Source organism: Mirounga leonina, unplaced genomic scaffold, assembly GCF_011800145.1.
Source record: "Mirounga leonina isolate KUSES-001 unplaced genomic scaffold, KU_Mleo_1.0 Mir_166, whole genome shotgun sequence".
NCBI classification, from domain to species: Eukaryota; Metazoa; Chordata; class Mammalia; order Carnivora; family Phocidae; genus Mirounga; species Mirounga leonina.
In genome coordinates, this window is record NW_023270418.1 from 29,968,787 (window position 1) to 29,988,771 (window position 19,985).

At 47.7% G+C, this 19,985-nt stretch overlaps 1 protein-coding gene and 2 long non-coding RNA genes across 9 annotated transcripts in view; 2 read left to right on the forward strand and 1 right to left on the reverse strand.

Annotated features, from left to right (window-relative positions):
- The window catches only part of LOC118015983, a 7,076-nt gene extending 3,446 nt beyond the window's left edge, over positions 1 to 3,630 (reverse strand). Inside the window, exons 1-3 of the long non-coding RNA XR_004680735.1 lie at positions 3,564 to 3,630; positions 2,442 to 2,539; positions 1,913 to 2,097 (exon numbers count right to left, since the gene is read on the reverse strand). This is a non-coding gene — a long non-coding RNA (uncharacterized LOC118015983). The remainder of the gene's footprint in view (positions 1 to 1,912; positions 2,098 to 2,441; positions 2,540 to 3,563) is intronic.
- A 69-nt stretch (positions 3,631 to 3,699) lies between these two features.
- MARK2 (microtubule affinity regulating kinase 2) overlaps positions 3,700 to 19,985 on the forward strand; it is a 57,100-nt gene continuing 40,814 nt past the window's right edge. For all 7 annotated transcript variants that reach the window (XM_035013095.1, XM_035013097.1, XM_035013099.1 and 4 more), the window contains exon 1: positions 3,700 to 4,136. In XM_035013095.1, coding sequence (XP_034868986.1) covers positions 4,083 to 4,136 — 54 coding nt within the window. In that variant the 5' untranslated portion in view covers positions 3,700 to 4,082. The remainder of the gene's footprint in view (positions 4,137 to 19,985) is intronic.
- LOC118015982 lies at positions 13,148 to 15,795 on the forward strand. The gene is made up of 2 exons (XR_004680734.1): positions 13,148 to 13,812; positions 13,945 to 15,795. It is a non-coding gene; the product is annotated as an uncharacterized LOC118015982 (long non-coding RNA).

Genomic DNA, 19,985 nt, shown 5'->3' on the forward strand with positions numbered 1-19,985 from the left:
AGAAAGAAAGAAAGAAAGAAAGAAAGAAAGAAAGAAAGAAAGAAAGAGAGAGAAAGAAAAATCCTGTCAGCCCTGTCTTCCAAATATAACCCAAAGCCAACCACTTCTCCCCACATCCACAGCTGCTGCTCTGTCCACGGGGATGGAGCGGAGAGGAGTCAGTCATCATCTCACCCTCGAATTTTCCTAAAAGTCTCCTTCTTGGTCTCCAGGCTGCTACTTCTGCCCTGCCTCCTTACCCTCTCCTCAACTCAGCAACGGGTCTGATCCTGTCCCTGCAGCGGCTCCTCATTCATTCCGAGGAAAAGCCAGAGCAGTGGCCCACCAGGCCTGGCTTTTTATGACACCTTTCTGCCCTTTTCTCCTACTGCCTACCCCCTCTCTGCTCCAGTCCCAGTGGCCTTCTTGTTCTCCTGCCCCAGGGCCTTTGCACTGGCTGTCCCCTCTGCCTAGAATGCTCGTCCCCCAGATATCCACAGAGCTCACTCCCTCACCTCCTGTAAGTTTTAAGTGTCACCTTCTGGGTGAGGCCTACACTGACGACCACAACTCATATTCCTCCCACTCACCCCTGCAATCCTGATTGTCCTTAGCTGACTGCTTTTATTTCCCGTGGCCCTTAATCCTTACTGTTATGTTTGTTGTCTGTCATCCTCTAATTGAGACATAAGTTCCCTAAGGGCAGAGATCTTTGTTGATTTTGTTCACTGACCTACTTGAGGAACCTAGAATAATGTCTTGCACATAGTAGGGGCTCCATGGAGATTTGTGAATGGATGAGTTTGCAGATTGAAGAGGGGTAACTGTGTGGCAATAACTAATCTTTGAGGAGAAGTAGGTAGGTTAGGGGATTTGAGAAAGTGATGTTTGAACTGAATCTTGAAGTCCATCTGGAAGCCAAGGTTGGTACAGAACACGGAGGTGACAGAGTTTGGTGGCAGGGAAGAAATTAGGGGGAGGTGTGAACCAGTGATACCAAGCTGGAGAAGATATTAGCAAGGTAAGTTGAGGCTAGACTGTGCAAAACTTTGAATGCAGGCTAACACTTTTCTTTTTCTTTTTATTTTTTTTTAAAGATCTTATTTATTTATTCATGAGAGAGAGAGAGAGAGGCAGAGGCAGAGGGAGAAGCAGGCTCCCCGTGGAGCGGGGAGCCCGATGCAGGACTCGATCCCAGGACCCCGGGATCATGACCTGAGCCGAAGGCAGACGCTTAACCGACTGAGCCACCCAGGCGTCCCAACACTTTTCTTACCACCAGGACCGGCTCCCAGATTTGTGGGGCCTGATGCAAAATGAAAATGCAGGGCCCCCTTGGTAAAAATTTCAAGAGGATAACAACAGAGCATTGAATCAAGCTCAAGGCCCTTTTAAGAGTAGGGCTCTGTGTGACTGCATGGGGCCCAGGCCCAGGAAGCCAGCTCTGCCTATCCCACATGGGAGCTGGTGAGAACCTTCTAGCAGGGCAGAGATGTAATTGGAGCCGGACTTTAGGCAGATTATTCTGGTATGTCTGGTGGGATTAGGTTGGAGGGAGTCTAGGCAGGGAGACCAGTTAGGCAGCCTTGTGAGGAAGAGGAGGGGACAGGTGAGGTGGGGGTGGGTGCTAAGGGACACAAGGCAGGGGTGAGAACTGGAGTGAGTTAGAAGCATGGAGGAGGTAGAGTTTGCTCAGACAAGAACACGGCCAGGAAAGACCCCCAGGGCACCTTCCTTAGCTCCTCCAACCCTTTTCCCTTCTTTCCCTTCTCTCCAGACCCAAGCCTGGGAGTGGTATGGGGCACAGGAATCTGTGGTGTGTCTCCCTTTGGCCACCAGAGGGCAGATCATTCTCATGGATTTTCCCAGATGAATTTGGGGTGGGGGAGTAGACTATCCTTGGTTCTCACCTCTTCCTCGCTTTTCCTCTCACCTCCTTCTGTGCTCCTTCATCAGCTTCTTCCTCAATGACCGGGCGCCTGACTGGAGCCAGAACGGGCCATGGGGAGGTGTCCTGGAGGACTGTAGGTGGCACCTGTTGCCTCAGGAAGTACTCCATACCGTCCCTCGTTGCATCTGTCCAGCTGCCTGTTTCTCTGGGCGACTTGGCCGAGGGCTCTGCTCAAGATGGGAGTTGAAAGTCAAGTGTCAGAGGTCCATCCAGCACTTTCCCCCACAAGTCCTGGGGCCTCTCTGCTCCTGTACCTTCGGGGACTTGCTGCTTGAGCCTGGTCTCTGGCTCCTGTGGGGACTCTGGCTTCTGCCCACCTTAAGCTGCTGTTGAGCCCTGGGGTGGGGTGGGGCGAGTTCCAACACGTCCAGGGTACAGTGGGTGGGGGCAGCTTAGAGCCCGAGGACTGAAACCAGCCTACTGCCTCTCCCTGGTGAGACAAGTCTAGGGGGAAGTGAAAGTGAACTTCCTGTGGGAGCTGGGGGCTCTCAAAAGATGAGAGGGACCTCACTTTATTGATGACGCTGAAGTCCAGGAAAGGAAGGGAACTTCTCCATCCTGAGGAATCCTCATTTTCGACCGGTTTCTCTTTTCTGTGAGCTTTCTTGTCTTAGAAGGGACAAATGAAAAATGAATGAAGATGAGAATGTCTTCCCTGCCTTACCTTACAGGGGTATTTTTAAAAGGTAAACCAGCGTGACTCAATATTACCACAGTGTAATGTCGTTTTGTGCTATTTTGAACAATTTAAAAAAAGAGGTTAAGTGGAATTCAGAGACGTTATTTAGAATGTCATCACTGGAACAAAGGCATGAATTCTCTTAATATAAGGACGTCAAGGAGCCTAAACTCAGAGATGTTATGTAATCTTTCCAAGATCACATCGCATTTTCATTCCACCGAGCTGGGGCTGGAATGCAGGGCTGGGGGGACCCCCCGCAGCCTCCCGCAGCCGGGAGCCTAGGACGCTGACCTGGTGCTTGCCCCGGACCTTAGGGAACACTGCAGACTAGACGTGGGGTGTATGGATAAATAGAAGCCCAGATAGACGATGGCAGGTGAAGAATGCTAAGGAGACAGGTCATAGACTAAGGCTGCACTTGACAGGTGACACACGTGTTGATAGGCTGGCTGATAAACGAGATGGATGTTATGGGCTGACAGACAGACTGAGGGGCAGACACGCAGACGGGGAAGTTGCCTTAGAACCAAAGGATGCCAATCGTTGGGACGGCTCACAGCCTTATTTTCTATTTAGTCAAATAATAACGTGCGCAGGTGATCCGCGCTCCCTGTTCAAGGTTTGAAAATGCCCGGAAACTGACGGAAAGACACGAGGAGTCAGACTCTGGGTACTACCCGAGGGAACAACTCGGGGCTCGCCGGGCCTCGGGTGTTGCCGGAAATGGCCGACGACCGCCGTGGGCCGCGGGGCGGGACGGGGGCGTGGCCGGCTCACTGCACGCGGTGCCACTTCGGGTGTTTCCGGAAACCGCGGCGAGCCAGCTTGAAGTGGGCGGGGAAAGGCCTATGGGCGTGGCTGGAGTCTCCCGAGTAGCTTCGTAGATTTCCGTAAGCAGAGCCGAAGCTTGGGCTTCGGAATCGAGGCGGCGCGCGCGTCCGCGGGGTTTACCTTCTTCGGGTGTTTCCGGAATTCACCCGTAATCCGCGGCCGAGAGGAGGAGGCGCGCCCCCCTCCCGTTCCTCGCCGCTTCGGAGGTTTCCGGCTGGTGCCGGCGGAAAGAGCCGAGGGCCGGCGGTGGTGGCGGCCATGTTGGGAGCAGCAGGTCCGGCGGCGGCTGCCTGTGTGCCGGGCGCGGAGCAGTGCCGCTGAGGGCAGGGGAGGAGCGAGGCAGGCGGCCGGCTGCGGCGGCAGAGAGTAGGCGGAGCGGCGCGGCCCGGCCGAAAGGCGGCACAGCCCAGCCGGGGGTCGGGGGGGTGCGGTCCGGAGCCGCTCGGAGCCGGCGCGGCCTAGCCCGAGCGGCGCATCCCCGGGCTGGCGTGAGCGGCTGCCCGGCCTCCCCGCACCCCCGGCCGGGGCCCATGCGGCGGGTGCCCCTGCTGTGAGAAGCCCCGCCCGGCCGGGCTCCGCGCCTTCCCTTCCCTCCCTTCCTCCAAGCTTCTCGGTTCCCTCCCCTGAGATACCGGCGCCATGTCCAGTGCCCGGACCCCCCTACCCACGCTGAACGAGAGGGACACGGAGCAGGTAAGGAGCCCCGAGGGCTCCCCGAATTCTCTGGCTGGGCCCCTGCACCTTGCAGAGCCTCCTCCCTCCTCTGCTCTCCTCGTGTCCCTGCTGCCACCCTGCAAGCCTCGGCTGCCCTGTCATCTGGCTCTCGGCCTCGCACATCTCCCTCTGAGTCCTGTCCTGGGACCCACCTCGTCCTGACTCCAAGCTGCACACTTGTCTTTTCTGCTGACACCCCCCCCTCCCCTCACCGCCCTCCTGCGCTCTTCCGTGTTACCTCCCTAGCTTCCCCTTCTCTTCCCTTTTTCTCTCAGGGGCCTTTCTGTTCTTCCTCCACCCACGCTTAAAGCCGCCACCCTCCTGCTCCTCGAATAGCACCCCGCGATTTGCCCCAGATCGTTGTCCACCTCTTCCTCCATCTCTGTAGCCTTGCTTCTCCTCCTCCCGCACCGGTTCTCCCAGTCCCTGGTTATCACCCTCACGGTCCTTGCCCCGGAGTGTGTTCTCGATCCCTATCCCCTTCCAGTAACCCAGCTTTTTTTTTTTTTTTTTTTTTAACCCTCTTCTCCAAATTGTGCTCTCCCTCATGCTTGCAACCCACCAGCTCCACCCTCATCACCTTTCCAAATGGTTCGCCTACTCTTTGCTCGTCACTTTCCCTGCTTTTCTCCAGGAGCTCCCTGGTGCCTCGCGCTGGCATTTGTTGCTTCCGTGTTTCCCATCCTGCTGTCATGCGCAGAGTTTCCCACAGGTTGTCTTTGGGGTTCCAGTCTGAAGGATTCCCTTCAGAGTCCGGATCCCTCGCGTTCTGTTCCCCTCAGGTTTGGTTTAAGTCTCCGGGCTTTCTGTTTTCTCACTGAGTGCTTTACCAGCCTGCTCCCTGGACTCCCTACCGAGGGAGAACATTCTCCCAGCCGCATTCTGTCCGTACCACCTGTTGCTGAGTCCTCCCCCCCCCCCCCCCCCATCACGCTCCCTCGCCATCCTTGCCTTTCTGTCTTCTCACACTGCAACACAAACCATGATGCCTTCCTGTGTCTTCACTCCTGGCTCTGTCACTTTTCATAGTTTCTTCCTCCTTGCTTGGTGCCTTCCGGTTTCTCTACCCTCACCCAGTCTTCCTTGCTCTGCCTCTTAACCAGGGTTGCCTTTCATCTCCGGATTAGTGTCTTCTTGCCTTCTTCACATCGTATTTTTTTGCTCCACACATGCCCCTGTCCGTTCCCTCCCCGATTGGCTTGTGTTGTAACTCCCCGTCCAGACACTCCGCGTACTAGTTTCTTGAGCTACACAGCCCGGCCCCCCCCCCCCCCGCCCTGTCCTGGCAATCACTGCTATCATCTGTCACCCAGGCTTTAGCGTTTTCTGTCACCTCACCTGTGAGCTGAGAGGCGTCCACTTTCCACCCCTCCCCTCTCTTTCACCGCATCCCGAGTCCATGGCTGACTGCTGACCGCTCTGGGGAGAGTCCCCTGCCTGGCACACCCTTGTCGGTGGAGAACTTTCCTAGGCCAGAAAAACTTGACTTGAAAAAGGAGCTCTTCACCCCTGGGGCTGCAGCGCCTTTCTGCATCCTCTCCCTTATGACATCCTTTATGTTTTCCTCTCATTCCACTCTTTCTTCGTAGCTCAGTAGAACCGTTGTTCTATTCTCTTGCATGTTCACATCCTTCCCTGGAAAATCTGCCCTCGTTGAGTTTTCCTGCGTTTTTCTCTTGTGTCACCCGCCCTCACTCTCTGTCACCTGGGCAGTCAGGAACTCAGGAGGAGTTCTGGCCCGAGTTTTTCTCTGCACCGGTTGACCCTTTTGTTGCTGATGGATTGATTGCTTCTGGGGGTGAAACGAGTTGGGAGAGAGGGCCGGTGGATGTCTGTTTCATCACTGGGTTTTGCAGCTGGCTCTGGATGGGCCTGAGGTCTTTGGAAACCGGAGCGTGGTCTGCATGTCCCAGTCTTGCCCTCACTTGCCAGCTGTTTCTCTCCTTGCTGGGAACCGCTTTTCCTAGGCCCTCCTGAGGTGGCCTGTTCCATTCCTTTTCCCATCACGGCCTTTGTCTTAGCAGGTAAACCCTGCTTAACGGGAGAACTTTCCCAGACTGTTGATTATGAGCTGGTAGGAGGAGGCCAAGTGACTGACTGACATCCTCAGGCATGTGGGGCGTGGCGGTGGAGTGCCTACTCTCTTCCCCGAGGCTGGGGGGCGGGGTGGGGGGGTGGGCATTGTGTTCAGCCGAGTAGGGTAACAGACTGCCTCAATGTGGTTTCTTTGTGCTGGTTACTAAATGTAAATGTATTCTCGCCATGGTCTTTTTCTTGTGATGTGTGCATTGATTTCTCTTCCCTCCATGGCTCGCAGACTGCTGAGCGCGTAGTAGGAAGTCGGTGCACACCCATTGATTTTATGAGCGCAGTAATCGGGTGAACCATTTGGGAATGCAAGCTGCGCTTTGATAACTTTGTCTGGAGCAGTGGCTGCATACTTTGTCATCCTGTTCCAAATTATGAATTACTCATCCCGTTTGCACTCTTTATGGACTTAGGTTCCCCTGAGCCACTTCATCGCTTCTGCTGGTGTTTTCAAGGTAGCCAGTCATGCTATTTACTTGATGCTAAGTCTGGTCCCAGTAAAAGCACAGCCATTGGAAAAGCTTGGATACACCTACCACAGGCAGATGCCTGTATTTTTCAAAACAAGGGAAAAGACAAGTCGCAGCCCTTCTGGTCACAAGGCCAGGGATGCCAGAAGCATCGGCCTCCTTTAAAGAGTAGATGATGCCACCAGGTAAGACCAAGAAAGCTCTTGGTTCTGTTGTGATTCTAGTCGAAGTAGTCCCGGAAGTTCAGTCATTGCAGTAAGCTGTAATGTTATGAAATAAAAAGCAAGGGATTTGGTTGGGCTGATTCCTTCCCCCCAAAGATGCTCTATCACTGTATTTAGGTTTAAATTATTTAAACTGGTTTCACCTGGAAATACGTAAGCAAACTCTCCTAGTTGTCTTCAAGCTCCGACTTCTTTTTTGCCATTCCTCTCCCCCTTTCTTTATTAAAAAATGTGGCTGATGGGAAGCTGTTTCCAGGAGCTCTTTGATCACATCTGAATTAAACACACATAACACATACACAAACGGAAAATGTGGAAGCATAAAAATAAACCTTGTGTTGCAGGAAGAGTGCCTGTTTGCTGTCGACTCTGCTCCTCACAGTGAAAGTGGGAGATAAAAGAAAGTCAAGCCCTGTCTCTAAGATGGTTTTTGTTGACACCTGGTTGCAGATGTGCTTTCTCACAGCCATAGACTCTTTCATTTGCAGGAGGGTTGTGACCTTGGCTGGTAGTTTTGGGGATTCTCAGTCTGCAAGCTGAGCTTTCTGTCCACTTCTTTTCCAAATGGCTCTGCTGGCCTGGAGTCTTGGCTGTGGTGAAAGCAATCAGCAAGATGACTGTTTGTCTTCCAGCCAGGGGCAGCAGTAATAGGCAAGTGTGGAGAGGGGTCCAACTTCCAGAGTTCTGCTGCTTGGCCAGAGCTTCCTGTAGCACCTGGTAGAGGGCCTATGTGGCTTCAGACCTGCCCCACCCTTGGGCCTCAGGAACCAGGACGGAGGGCTTCTGACGGAAAGCAGGAGCCTTTCACTACCAGCCCCACTTCAGCTGCAGTGGGCAAGGGAGGGGGTTGCTGTCATTCTGGGGAGTGAGTGGCATTGTTTATTCTTTTGGGTGGTTCTGGGAAGAAGAGTGTGGAAGTCTGGCTGAAGTGAGCAAATCTAACTTATAGAATCCTGTAAAGAGCAACTGAGCCACTCCAAACACGCATCCCTTGGATGCCAGTGTTGATTCTGGCTGAATGTTGCATTGAATAATTTGGTTTTAGTGTTGACTCTAGTAGAGAGCTCTCATTTCTCTCCATGTCCCGGGAGCTATGCGGCACAGTGCTCTGGGTACAGACTCCCGACTTCTGCCCTTTGACTCTGACCAAGGGCTCCTTAGTGGTGCTGCCTTCTGGTCAGAGGTGTGGGTGGATGACATTCTCACTTCCTGCATGGCCCTAGAAATTAGAATGAGGCCTTGTTAGAGCAAGGGCTTTAGGAGTCAGGAGTTCACAGAGTTGCTCACCATACCATAGTCTTTGAACCCAGTAAAGGTAACTAACTAGTACTTGTAATAATTTCTCTAATCTGTGGCTTTGGGAAGTAGCTAAACAGATGGATACAGGACAGTCCTTGAAACTTGGACTGCTTTAGATTAAAATCAAGTTTGCCCAGGGAATGACTGCATCTTTCAGATGGTGACCAAAGATTGGGCCTGAGATTCTTTTCACTGTCGGTGTCTTAACTGATGCCTATGAGATAGGAAAAAATTGAGAATTTGCCTGAGAGGTTTGCATGGTTAGATCTCTTGGAAGTCAGAAACTTCTCCGACTAGACACTTTCCCCTTTGGACAGAACAACCCAATTCTCAGTGGGCATTTCACCAGGACTAACCCGTGCCTCCGTGAACTCTTTCCCATTGTGCACTTAGCCACCTGGCTGGCCTTTCTCTTCTCCCAGGAGCTTCCATGACTTTCCTACATATGTATTATGTCAACTGAAATGAATATTTTATGCTTAGAGTGCAGCCAAGCCTCAGACTTTGTGGCCCATTATCGACAAGCGGGGTGGGGGCTGGGCGCCACCTTTGGCCCCATGATAGCTCTGCTAAATGGACTCTCCGCCACCCCCCTCCCCGCCCCCCAGCAGCACTTTGAAGCCCATTAATGGATCGGGATGAAGTAACCTCAGCAGATGGAAAGGGCGAGGAGGGTGGTTGTCCTTCCTTCCCCAAGACTGCCTGATGAGGCTTTCCTGCAGTCACCAGGTACCCCCCCCAGCCCCTGCTGCCTGGTTAAGCTGTAGACTGGGGCTCCTAGAGGCCGCTGCGGTGAGAGGAGATGGAGAAACGGTTCGATTCTCTCGGAGCCGGTGGTGCTGCCAGTTTTGCTGCTTGCCTAGCAAAGCAAAAACTGAGAGGGATGGGGAAAGGGTGGGTGGAGTTTAAGCCTAGGCCTTCCTCCTCCAGCGGAAGTTCAGCAGAGTGACAAACCAGATAGGTGGCTGAGTTTCCTTCTTTTGATGGGAGGTGCCAGCATTTGTACCTTTTTGCACTTCTAGTTTGGATTCTCCAGGCTTCCTCGCAGCCTTCATCAAACACGAGTGAGTCACTGCAGTGTTATCTGTGCATTTTCCCCTTCTGTCTCAGCAGAGGGAAGAGTAAGCCTTTACAAACTTTGTGGGGGAGGAAACCACCCATTTCCACTTCTGGCATGGGAAGAGGCCATCTCTCCCGACGTTAACTCTGAAAGCTCTAGCTCTCGGAGCAGAATGTCACCACCCCACCACAGCCCTTTTGGTGTTGGCCGCTGAGTGCCTTTGCTGTCCTTTGGGCTGCCATGGTGCATCTGATTCTGAAACAACACCACGAGAGAACCTGACCTCTTGGTTTCCAGTGATCCTTCAGTGAGGTAGGGATCCCAGTTCCTTCTCTTGCCCACTAGGCCTGCTCATCCTTTAGGAAGTAGAAATAGGCCAGATCCCTTCACCTGTCTGTCTGCTTTTGCTAGAGGGTTTTAAGTTTCTTGGTCCCTAGGCACTCTTTCACCCTACTTCCATTTATCCCTACATTTCTCATTAGAAAATGAGGGCAGAAGGGGCAAAAACAAATGCATTTCCTTTTGCTCATCAGATGGTTAATGTTAGGCTTATGAAGTGGGGTAAGCACAGGTTTGGTAGGCGAGGGCAGGATGGACACTGATATTGATGGCTAGGTGAGTCCTGAGGGACAGCAGATAGGAGGGGGGAAGGAGGGGGACAGGGAGAGAGGAGAAAAGGAGGGGTGTGTTCAATGATTGTCTCCAAGCCACCTTTTTCCTTTTAACATAAGGAAGGCGGAGCAGACCAGGGGCTTCTCGGTAGAACCAGTCAAGCTGGTTTTGAGCAGCCTCGGCCTATTTTCCTGTGTGCTCTTTGGGCAGTTGGCCATACCAAGGTCTGCCTCCTCTGGGGCTCTGCTCATTGAGGTATGAGTTTAGATGAGGTCTGTAAACTCCCCCAGCCCCTCCCAATACTGAATGGTCTCTGAGCCAGGCCTCTCTACATGAGCGGGCTCTCTCTACACCTAGGGCTATTCAGGGCAACTTTGTCTTACACACTTTTCACTGGACTCTGTAAGATACAGCTCTTGTTCTTGAGCCCCCTTCGCAGGTCACAGCTTGGCAGAAGGCCCTCCAGCCTGGCCAGGGAGAAGGGACTGGGTCTGTGGTTTGTGGATGGGGAACAGACTCCTGGCTGTTGTGATCTGGCAGCTAAATCCAGTAAGACCCCACACCTTTTGGGTTGATGCAGTGGGACTGTCTGTCCAGGCCTGCTGGGGAAGAAAAAAGGAGAGGATAGTTTTTGGTCTTTGGCAGCTCAGCAGGTACTTCAGCCACGGCGAACAGTGTGAGTTTGTTCCTGATCCGTACCTGTACGAAAGGTGGGAGTCATCAGTCACCATGTGCTGGCACTTCCTGAACAGTGGCAGGAAATCTTTCTCCGGGAAAGGACATAGGATTCTGAGGCTCCTATGACCATTAGCGCTACTAATACAGAGGATTGTTTTCCCAGTCCCCCACTAAACGGAAAACTCCCACGTCCGAAAGTTTGGTGATTAATGAGTGAAACCACCTGCAAACATAGTTCCAGCCCTTGCCCCTGCCCCCTTGGCGACAGGCTGCTCCTGTCGCTACTACAGTGATCTACTCATTGCTTCTCCGAGCACCATTTCACTGAGGGTTTTGTTTTGGTTACGGATACCCTGTATGGAGGGTGGCCCCCTTTTCCTGCACCTTCTTTAGACCCGAGGGTCTGCTGGCCTTCCCCTACCCGCCATCACTTCCCCACCTCCCCACCACAGATGGCCATCATCTGAGTGTCTTTGCATGTGGTGTTGGATGCACTTGTGGCTTGTTGCTTTGTTTTTGCCCACAAGAGTTTGAATTACTGGTTCTCTAGTCACAGGAAGTGGGGCCCCTTAGGCCTGCTTGGTCTAGCAATAGCATTCTAATTGAGTTGAGCCTATGGCAGAGTTGAAAAGAGATCCCAGCACTTGGGGACATCCAATAAGAGGTGTGTTGTGGTTACAGCAGGCTCTACATTTCGATTCCCTGTACTGGAATCTTGGTCAGTCCCTACTATGACCTTGGGCTTACTTAATTGCTCCAGGCCTGTTTGCTCATCTGTAAAAAAGGAGTAATGATAGTACCTATCTTGTAGGTATAGTTATTGTGAGCATTAAAAGGGGTAATGAATATAAAGCACTTAGAATAATGCCTGGCAGGACATAATAATCATTGTTGTCACCATTCTAGTTGAGCGACTCAGTGGGTTTTCTCTGAGCACCACACAACTCCAGGTCAAGATATGTTGGAATTTCTCTGAACTGATTGAAAGAATCTTGGTTTCTTTTAGTCATTAGGGTCCCTTAGGTGCTCTTTCCAGCAATTTTTTTAAAAAAATTGTTTATTTTGGGCGCCTGGGTGGCTCAGTTGGTTAAGCATCTGCCTTCGGTTCAGGTCATGATCCCAGGGTCCTGGGGTGTCGTCTGTTCCCCCCCCCCCCCCCCCCCCGCATCAGGCTCCTCGCTCAGTGGGGAGCCTGCTTGCTTTTCCCTCTCCCTCTGCCTCTCCCCCTGCATGTGCTCTCTCACTCTCTCAAAGAAATGAATAAAATCTTTTTTTAAAAAATTGTTTTAGTTCACTGTTTTTTTGGGTTTTTTGTGTGTGTTTTTTGTTTGTTTTTGTTTTTGAGCCAACCAGCTATCTGAATAGAATGCTGTTGGAGAGGTTTAGGTACTATTGAGATTACTTTAAAAAATGGGGATGCATTTATTTACAGGATATCAATATGATTAAAAAAAGAAACACCCCAAAACATTGCCTTCTGCTCACCCATATTTCTGTATTGTGAGTGGTGGTGGTGGTGGTGTATGTGCAGCCTCATTGGTGCCTGGAAGGCCAAGTCCAAAGTCACCAGAGCATGGGTTTTTCTGAGTGTTGGGATCCGGGTATTACAAGAGGCCCGCTGAGCAAGCCCATGGGATTTCTTTCACGTTCCTTTCTTCAAGTGCAGTATTTACCCTTTGGCAACAGGAGAAAGTTCCCTGTTTCTCTTAAAGACCACATGGGAACTTAGCAGCTAATGATTTTAGGTTCCTTTTTCACTAGCAAAGGGGCCTTCAGGGGCAGGTCCTCGTTATCTCTGTTGGCTTCCCTGAAGTGAGAAGAAAGCGCCCCCCCCCCCCCGCCCCCTTTGTGAGGCCTGGAAGGGTCGCAGCCATTTCTCAGCTGCTCCTAGGAGTTTGCGGACTTTGAATCTTGGGCTGAGATTTTGGTCTCAGTTGGTTCCTTGTTTATCTTCATCTTTTGGGGCTTCTAGAGCCTGAATGCCTGGTCAGAACAGCAAGTAAGTTGCTTCGTTTTTTTCACATTGCAACTGCTGCCAAGGAGAAAGGTAACAGTGTCGCCTCAGAGCTCGTCAGGGAATATTTCTTTCACCGTATTTTCCTCTTCCTTTTGACCCCTCTGCTGACTTCTGTCACTTCCTTTTTTTCTGTTTGATTTCTTTGAACTCTGTTCCTTCATTATCACTGTCCATCTCGGGCTTTCATCTCCATATCCCACTCTGCCTGACCTGTTTTATGCCTCTTTTGTGGCAGGGCTCAGGAGAGGAATTCTGATAGTCTGAGATCTCCTTCATGTATAGAATCCCAGAACCACCCAGTCCTTTCTCCTATTCCTCTGATTTCTATAAAGTTAAGGATTTGCTGGGCGCCTGGGTGGCTCAGTTGGTTAAGCGACTGCCTTCAGCTCAGGTCATGATCCTGGAGTTCCGGGATCGAGTCCCACATGGGCTCCCTGCTCAGCGGGGAGCCTGCTTCTCCCTCTGACCCTCCCCCCTCTCATGTGCTCTCTCATTCTCTCTCTCTCAAATAAATAAATAAAATCTTAAAAAAAAAAAGTTAAGGATTTGCTGCTTTAGAAAACATTTTCTTTTTTTATGTCTCTGGAGCCACCTTCCTTAGTAAAGCCAGGCTTGGCAATCTGACAACTTACTAGGGTCGGCATCCCAGTTTCCCTGGTGACAGGGTCTAAGCTAGTTCTGGGCTGTTTTCCTGTGGCCTGTCCGGAATGCTCCAACGCTGGACCCTGTCTTGAGAGAGATCTGAGGAGGCGCTTGTTAATTCTGGTAATGCGATACTGAATGTAGCTCCCGAAGTGTGGTTTGAGGACCCTGGGGCTCCCTAAGACCCGTTCGACGGTACATGAAATCAAAATGAGTTTCATCACAACATTAATGCATTATTTGCCTTTTTTCACTCTCGTTCTCTCGATGTACAGTGGAGTTTTCCAGAGGCTGAATGATGTGTGCTGACATCATCACTCTTGACTAATGAAATGTGTGCTTCTGTATTCTTGTGTTTTCTGGAATGTTTAAGGTAGTCCTTTAAGGTATAAATATGGAAGTTTGCAATGATGGACTCGGTTTGTTCTCAGTACTTCTACTGTACTCTTACTAGCTGTCTTCAGTTGTGCCTGCTGTAATCCCTGTAAACCTCATTGTTGTCCGATAAATCATTATTTTGAAATCCCAGCATTTTTCTGGCACCTTCGAGGAAACACAACAAGAAGTAAGTACAGCTTGTAAAACTTACTTGTAAAAGCTTTGGGGAAAGCTTCTAATTTTAAAAATTTCACTTACAACTTATTTTAGCACTTTATTCTAAAACAGGAAAATTTATCATATTTCTCTTATATTTAAGGATGGATTGTTGGCTTTAAAAAGGGAGATTAGAAGACTTGGCAATCTCTGTTTACTGAAACGGACACATCAACAAGTGAATGGGAGGAATCTGAAGAATCTAGGCAAAACTGTTAATAAGAAATGAAAAGTTACTGAAAGAGTCAATATTATAAGGAAAGCTGTTTTATCGTATCTTATGCAACAGAACACGTCTGTGTAGTATTATAGTGCCAGTTAAGTTGCAACATCCTGTCAAGACCAATCATTCAGAGCTTAAAGAAAAAGGAATTGAGTATTTTAAGTGTACACACCATGAGCTCCTTAAATAAGAGCCAGAATTTGCTCCAGCTTTCCAACCTAGAAATGAAAAAGTCACTGAATCTTACCAGATAAGTTTTGACATTGCTTTGGCTGGAAAAGCCCACCCAATAGCCGAGAGACTAATAAAGTCTTGAGCAGCAGACATTGCTGAATGCCCACTGGATGAAAAGTCAGTAAAATCCAGGGCAGGGGCACTTCATGTGTTACCATGACTCGTCGAATTAAAGGTCTAGCTACAAATACAAAGACTGAGTTCCTGTCTTGTTTGCAGAATCGTGCTTTTGCCTTACAAATGAGCAGATTTACAGACATGGCTCAACCTGTGTCTGCACCAGCTACGCCTCAGAGAATTTTCTTTTATGTGAATGCTCAGCAGTGAACACAAGTAGTGATAAGTATGCAAGGGGTTGAATAACTCCTTTGACTCTCATGGTTCATGCATTTGCACGACTGGTGCAGAAGCAATGGCAGAGAATATTGCCGGCATCATAACATGAATCAAGGCAGTGAGTGGCACCAGACTCGTACCAGTGGTGGTAGTCATGGACTTCTTTCCCGCTCTGCGTGTGCAGTTAAAAAAAAGAAGAAGAAGCCATTTTCACTTAAGAATGTCTTGGATGAAGCACTAAAAATTATTAATTTTTATTAAATCTCAACCCTCTAATAAAAGTCTCTTTAATATTTTGAGTGATGAAATGCCAAGGATCCATGGAGCCTTGCTGCTGGGTACCATAGTACAATGACTGTCTTGAGAAAATGCACTAGTGTGTGGGAGCTGAACCAGCTGCATGGATCATCGTTTTTACTTGAAAGAACAACTGATGGATAAACTGTAGTTATTCATACTTGAGTGTTTAGTGGACATTTCCTCGAAATGGAACAAATTGAGTCTGTCACCATTGCCAGTGATAAAATTCAAGCTTTCAGGTGAAAATGAGAATTTTCGAAAACTTATATTTGTCAAAGACTTTTTTGATGAGACCAGTTGTAAAATTAATGGAATGTGATTTTTTGATATTGTATGAAATGTCAGTATTTGGAAATACTGTATAATTCAACGAAGGAACATTTCCCAGATTGTTAGTAGGTAAAAGAGCCACTCAAAAAGCGCAAGATGACCAATGGATTTTAACATTAAAGTACACAAAAAAAATTCATTGATAAAATCTCAGATTGCACATTGCAACTAACTTTTAAAAACTACTACTTTGGAGTTTTGGTCTGGTGGTGAAGAAGAAAAATTCTCAGTATCTGAAAGGCTATTAAACTCCATTTTCCAACTACAGGTCTATATGAAATGAGATTTTCTTTATATCTTACAACCAGAACAACAGATTGAAGCATATCGAATGCAGAAGCAGAAGTCAGCTTTCGTCCATGAAGCCAGACACTAAAGAGATGTACAACAATGTAAAACAATGCAATTCTTGCCATGAATTTAATTTTGTTTTAGAAAATAGTTTTTTCACACAAAGATCTAGGTTTTCCATATAAACATGTAGTGGGCTTATTATTTTGAATGAATTAATAAAAATATTTTTTAAATTACCGTTTCAGTTTCTAATAAGGTAGCTGTCGCGATAGCTATAACCCCCATAAGCAAAAGCTTTCTGCAGTCCTCGGTAATTTATTTAAGAGTGTAGAGAGTTCTGGAGACCAAAAAATGAGAAGAACCTTTGTTTGTAGACAAAACTTGAGTTGATCGTCTGTCTTGGGTTGGTTACTTGTGATGACTTCATAAGGAGCCCTTGTTTACAATTCCAGCTGCTATATAGTCCTGTCTGGGCCTCAGAGACTTTGACCCAAGCTAACTTATTTCCTTCTAATACATACAGCACTGGCCCCTTGAGGTTTTTCATTGTTGTTTTATCGGTGGCTTGTTTGTTTATTCACCCTCCCTCTTTTTCCTTAAATTTTTTTATTTTTCCCGTTTTCCCTTTCTCTTTATTCTTTCAAGTTTTCCTCATTTTTTTCTTTAGTTTTTTAGTGTGGGGTTTTTTGAGTTTTTGGTATTTTGTGTTTTGATTGGATTATGAGATTAGTTCATGGGGTGGACTTCCTTTGGTACTTGTGAAATTGTGGTTTGGCAAATACAGTTTTTTGGGGTTTTTTGTTTGTTTTCATTAAAAATAAGTAACTCATGGGGCACCTGGGTGGCTCAGTCAGTTAAGAATCTGACTTTTGGTTACAGCTCAGGTCATGATCTCGGGGTCATGAGATCAAGCCCCACATGGGGGTCCGCGCTCAGTGTGGAGTCTGCTTGAGATTCTGTCTCTCCCGCTCCCCCTCTGCATGTGCATGCTCTCTCAAATCAATTAATAAACCTTAAAAAATAATAAGTAACTCATGTTTACATGTAATGGGTTTATTATGTTCTTTTAAATGGATGGATACATATTTAAGTCTTTTCTCATTTCTAATACAGTAAATGTTAATAGATACCGTCCATATAAACAAAAGCTTTTGGGAGGACTCCATTATTTTTAATAGTTGCAGAGAATTTCTGAAACCAAAAAGTGTAAGAATCACAGATGTAGACAAAACTTGGATTAATTCTCCCTGGCTTTGGTTGGTCGATTTCTTGGTAATTTCATAAAAAGCCATTTTGCAATGTCCAGCCCCTGTTTAGTCCTGGCTGTGCCTCAAAAAGGCACCTGCCGCCTTTGCTGTCATTCTAGCTGAGGAAGCTGGTTCTCAGTGACCTGAAGGACTGTGACCAAAGTTGGCTCATTTTCTCCTTTAAATACAGAGCATTGGCCTTGTGAGGTTTTTTTAAACAGTTAATTTTTAAAAAAATTTTTGAGATAATCTTAAATTTAGAAAAGTTGCAAAACTAACCCGAAGAGTTCCTGTACATTCTTCACTCAGCTTCCCCCTGTGTTAACATCGTATATAACCACAGACCGTGTATCAAAACTAAGAATTAACCTTGGTATAATACTATTAACCACAGTACAGAACTTGTTCAGATTTCATCAGTTTTTCCACTGATGTGCTTTTTCTGTTCCAGGACCCACTCCAGACTCCCACATTGCATTTAATTGTCACATCTCCATAGTCTCCTCAGATCTGTGACCATTTCTTAGTCTTGCCAAGTCTTTTATGACATTGACAATTTTGAAGAATACTGGTTAGTTTATAGAAAGTTCCCCAGATATGGTAACCTGAAATTTTCCCATGGCCTTATGCTCTAATTCCGTTTTTTCATTGTGGTAAAATACACATACAATTTACCATTTTAATCATTTTTAAGTTGAGTGGCATTAAGTACATCCACAATGTTATATAACCGTCTACTATTTCTAGAAATTTTTTGTCATCTCAAACAAATTCTATATCAATTAAAAAAGAACTCTCATCTCCCCCTCCCCCAGCTTCTTGCAACCTCTGTTTTACCTTCTATGAATTTGACTACTCTAGGGACCTCATGTAAGTGGAATCATACAGTATTTGTCTTTTTGTGTCTGACTCCTTACACTTAGCATGATGTTTTTAAGGTTCATCCGTGTTGTAGCTTTAATTCCATTTTAAAGGTTAACTCAGGAGTTGCCTGGGTGGCTCAGTCAGTTCAGTCTTGGTTTTGGCTCGGGTTCGTGATCTCATGAGATTGAGCCCCACGTACTCAGCAGGGAGTCTCCTTGAGATTCTCTCCTCCCTCCGCACCCCCCGCCGTGTGCGTGTGTGGTCTCAAATAAATACATAAATTTTTTAAAAAAATGTTCACGAGGGTTTTACTCTGATGGTAAGTATTTAGTTGATGTTAGTGTAATTATTAAGACGTGTAGTTGTAATGGGCTTAGCAATATTTTAAATGAATTAATAGTTTAGTATCTTCTCAGTTTTAATTGTAATAGTCGTTACAACCCACATAAACAAAAGCTATTTGAGGTCCTTAGTAATTCAGAGTGTAAAGAGAGTGTAAAGGGTTTCTAGACAGAAGTGTGAGACTATCTTTTATAGACAAGCATGGGGTTGATCATCCCTGTCCTCAGTCGGTTGGTTACTTGATATGACCTCATACTGAGCCTTTGTTGTGCAATTCCCTGAGTGCTGGCTGGGCTACAGGAAGGTACTTGCTGCCTGGGTTTGCAGTCATTCTAGCTGAGGAAGCTGGTTCTCAGTGACCCAAGGGACTTTGACAAGTTGGCTCTTTTCCTCCTCCTAATACGGAGCATTGGCCTTTTTTTTCCTTTTCCCATTAAAAAGATCATTTGGCTTACTTGGATTTCATTTTCACAGATTTTTTTTTTAAGCTTACGCATTGGCTATTGGTCAATTCCAAATTTGAAAACTGCCAAGCTTGCTTAGCTTCTATCCTTGAAGAACCTTGGTGTCTGTAATAGTTGAAGGCCGGTAGGCTCCAGTCGCTCACTACGGCCAGAACACCCCAATAGTCTGTTCCCTGGGTGGCTGCAGAGCCCACACACTTTGTTCCTGTTTCTTCTGTGCTTAACTCTGTTGGCCCTGTTTCTTAATGAAACATGCCTGCCAAATCCCACACTTAATGGAGATACACTTTATTTTCTCCTGTAAGAGGTAAGCAGATTTGGTGTGTGACAGGGTGTAAACTTTATCTGTGCTTGATGAGTCTTTAAGGGACAGGTAAAATAGCAGTAACATAGTATCTTAGCATTCTGGGCCTTGTTCTTTTGCTTGTACTTATCCTCCAGTTTCCATGGCCTCTCTGACTTTGGAAGACTTCCCTTGGGGCAGCTAGTGGTAGACCTTGGGGCCTCCTCTAATAGTCACTTGCACCAGCTTGAAGCAAATCTTTTTAAATTCGTCTCATTTGCTCAGAATCACTTCTCATCGGGTCATTAAAAAACAGTGTTTAATCAAGTGCTTAACTTATATCAATTTGAGTCTACATATAGACTTGCAGGATTATAGCTCCATTTCCCATCACTCAGCAGTCCCATAATCCTCTGCTTTTTACACAAAGCTTATTTCTTTTCAGATTCACATGTGGCTTTCATTTCAATTCCAGAATTGAACTTGATGTGCTTTTCTCTCTCTCTTCGGCCGCTGGTCTGTATGGAAGATAGACTTTTGCTTTCAAAGGAGATTTGTTCATTCTATTAGCTAACGCGATGACTCAGTAACGGTGCCTCCTGGATGGCCCTCTAGTACATTATTTTTCCAAGTGGCTGGGGAACTCTAAAAGGGAACGGACTGAGTACCTGAAGGGTCAACCACCCCTGCCCATTCTCACTCACAGGGCATAGTTCGCGCTGAGGCTACTGGCTTTAGCTGTAGACATCATAATAGCCAATATGTATTGAACACTTAGTTTGTGCCAGACACTTGTTTAGCTGTCTTACGTTGATTAACCCATTTAATCTGTGTGAGTTGGTAGGTCTTACTATTTTACGGATGAGGAAACAAGAGGTCCAGAAATGTTGAGTAACTTGTTCAAGGTTACAAATCCGAGCGGTCCGGTGTGTGTTGGTGTCAGAACAGAACTTTCTTGGGCGCCTGGGTGGCTCGGTCGTTAAGCGTCTGCCTTCAGCTCAGGTCATGATCCCAGGGTCCTGCCGTGGAGCCCTGAGTCAAGCTCCCTGCTCAGCAGGAAGCCTGCTTCTCCCTCTCCCACTCCCCCTGCTTGTGTTCCTGCTCTTGCTATCTCTCTGTCAAATAAATAAAATCTTTAAAAAAAAAAACAACAGAACTTTCTCGACTGTGGTTCTGCTTCAGTTGTGTCCGCGCAGTAGGAGGTAGAGAGATCCCTTAGGGTTCACT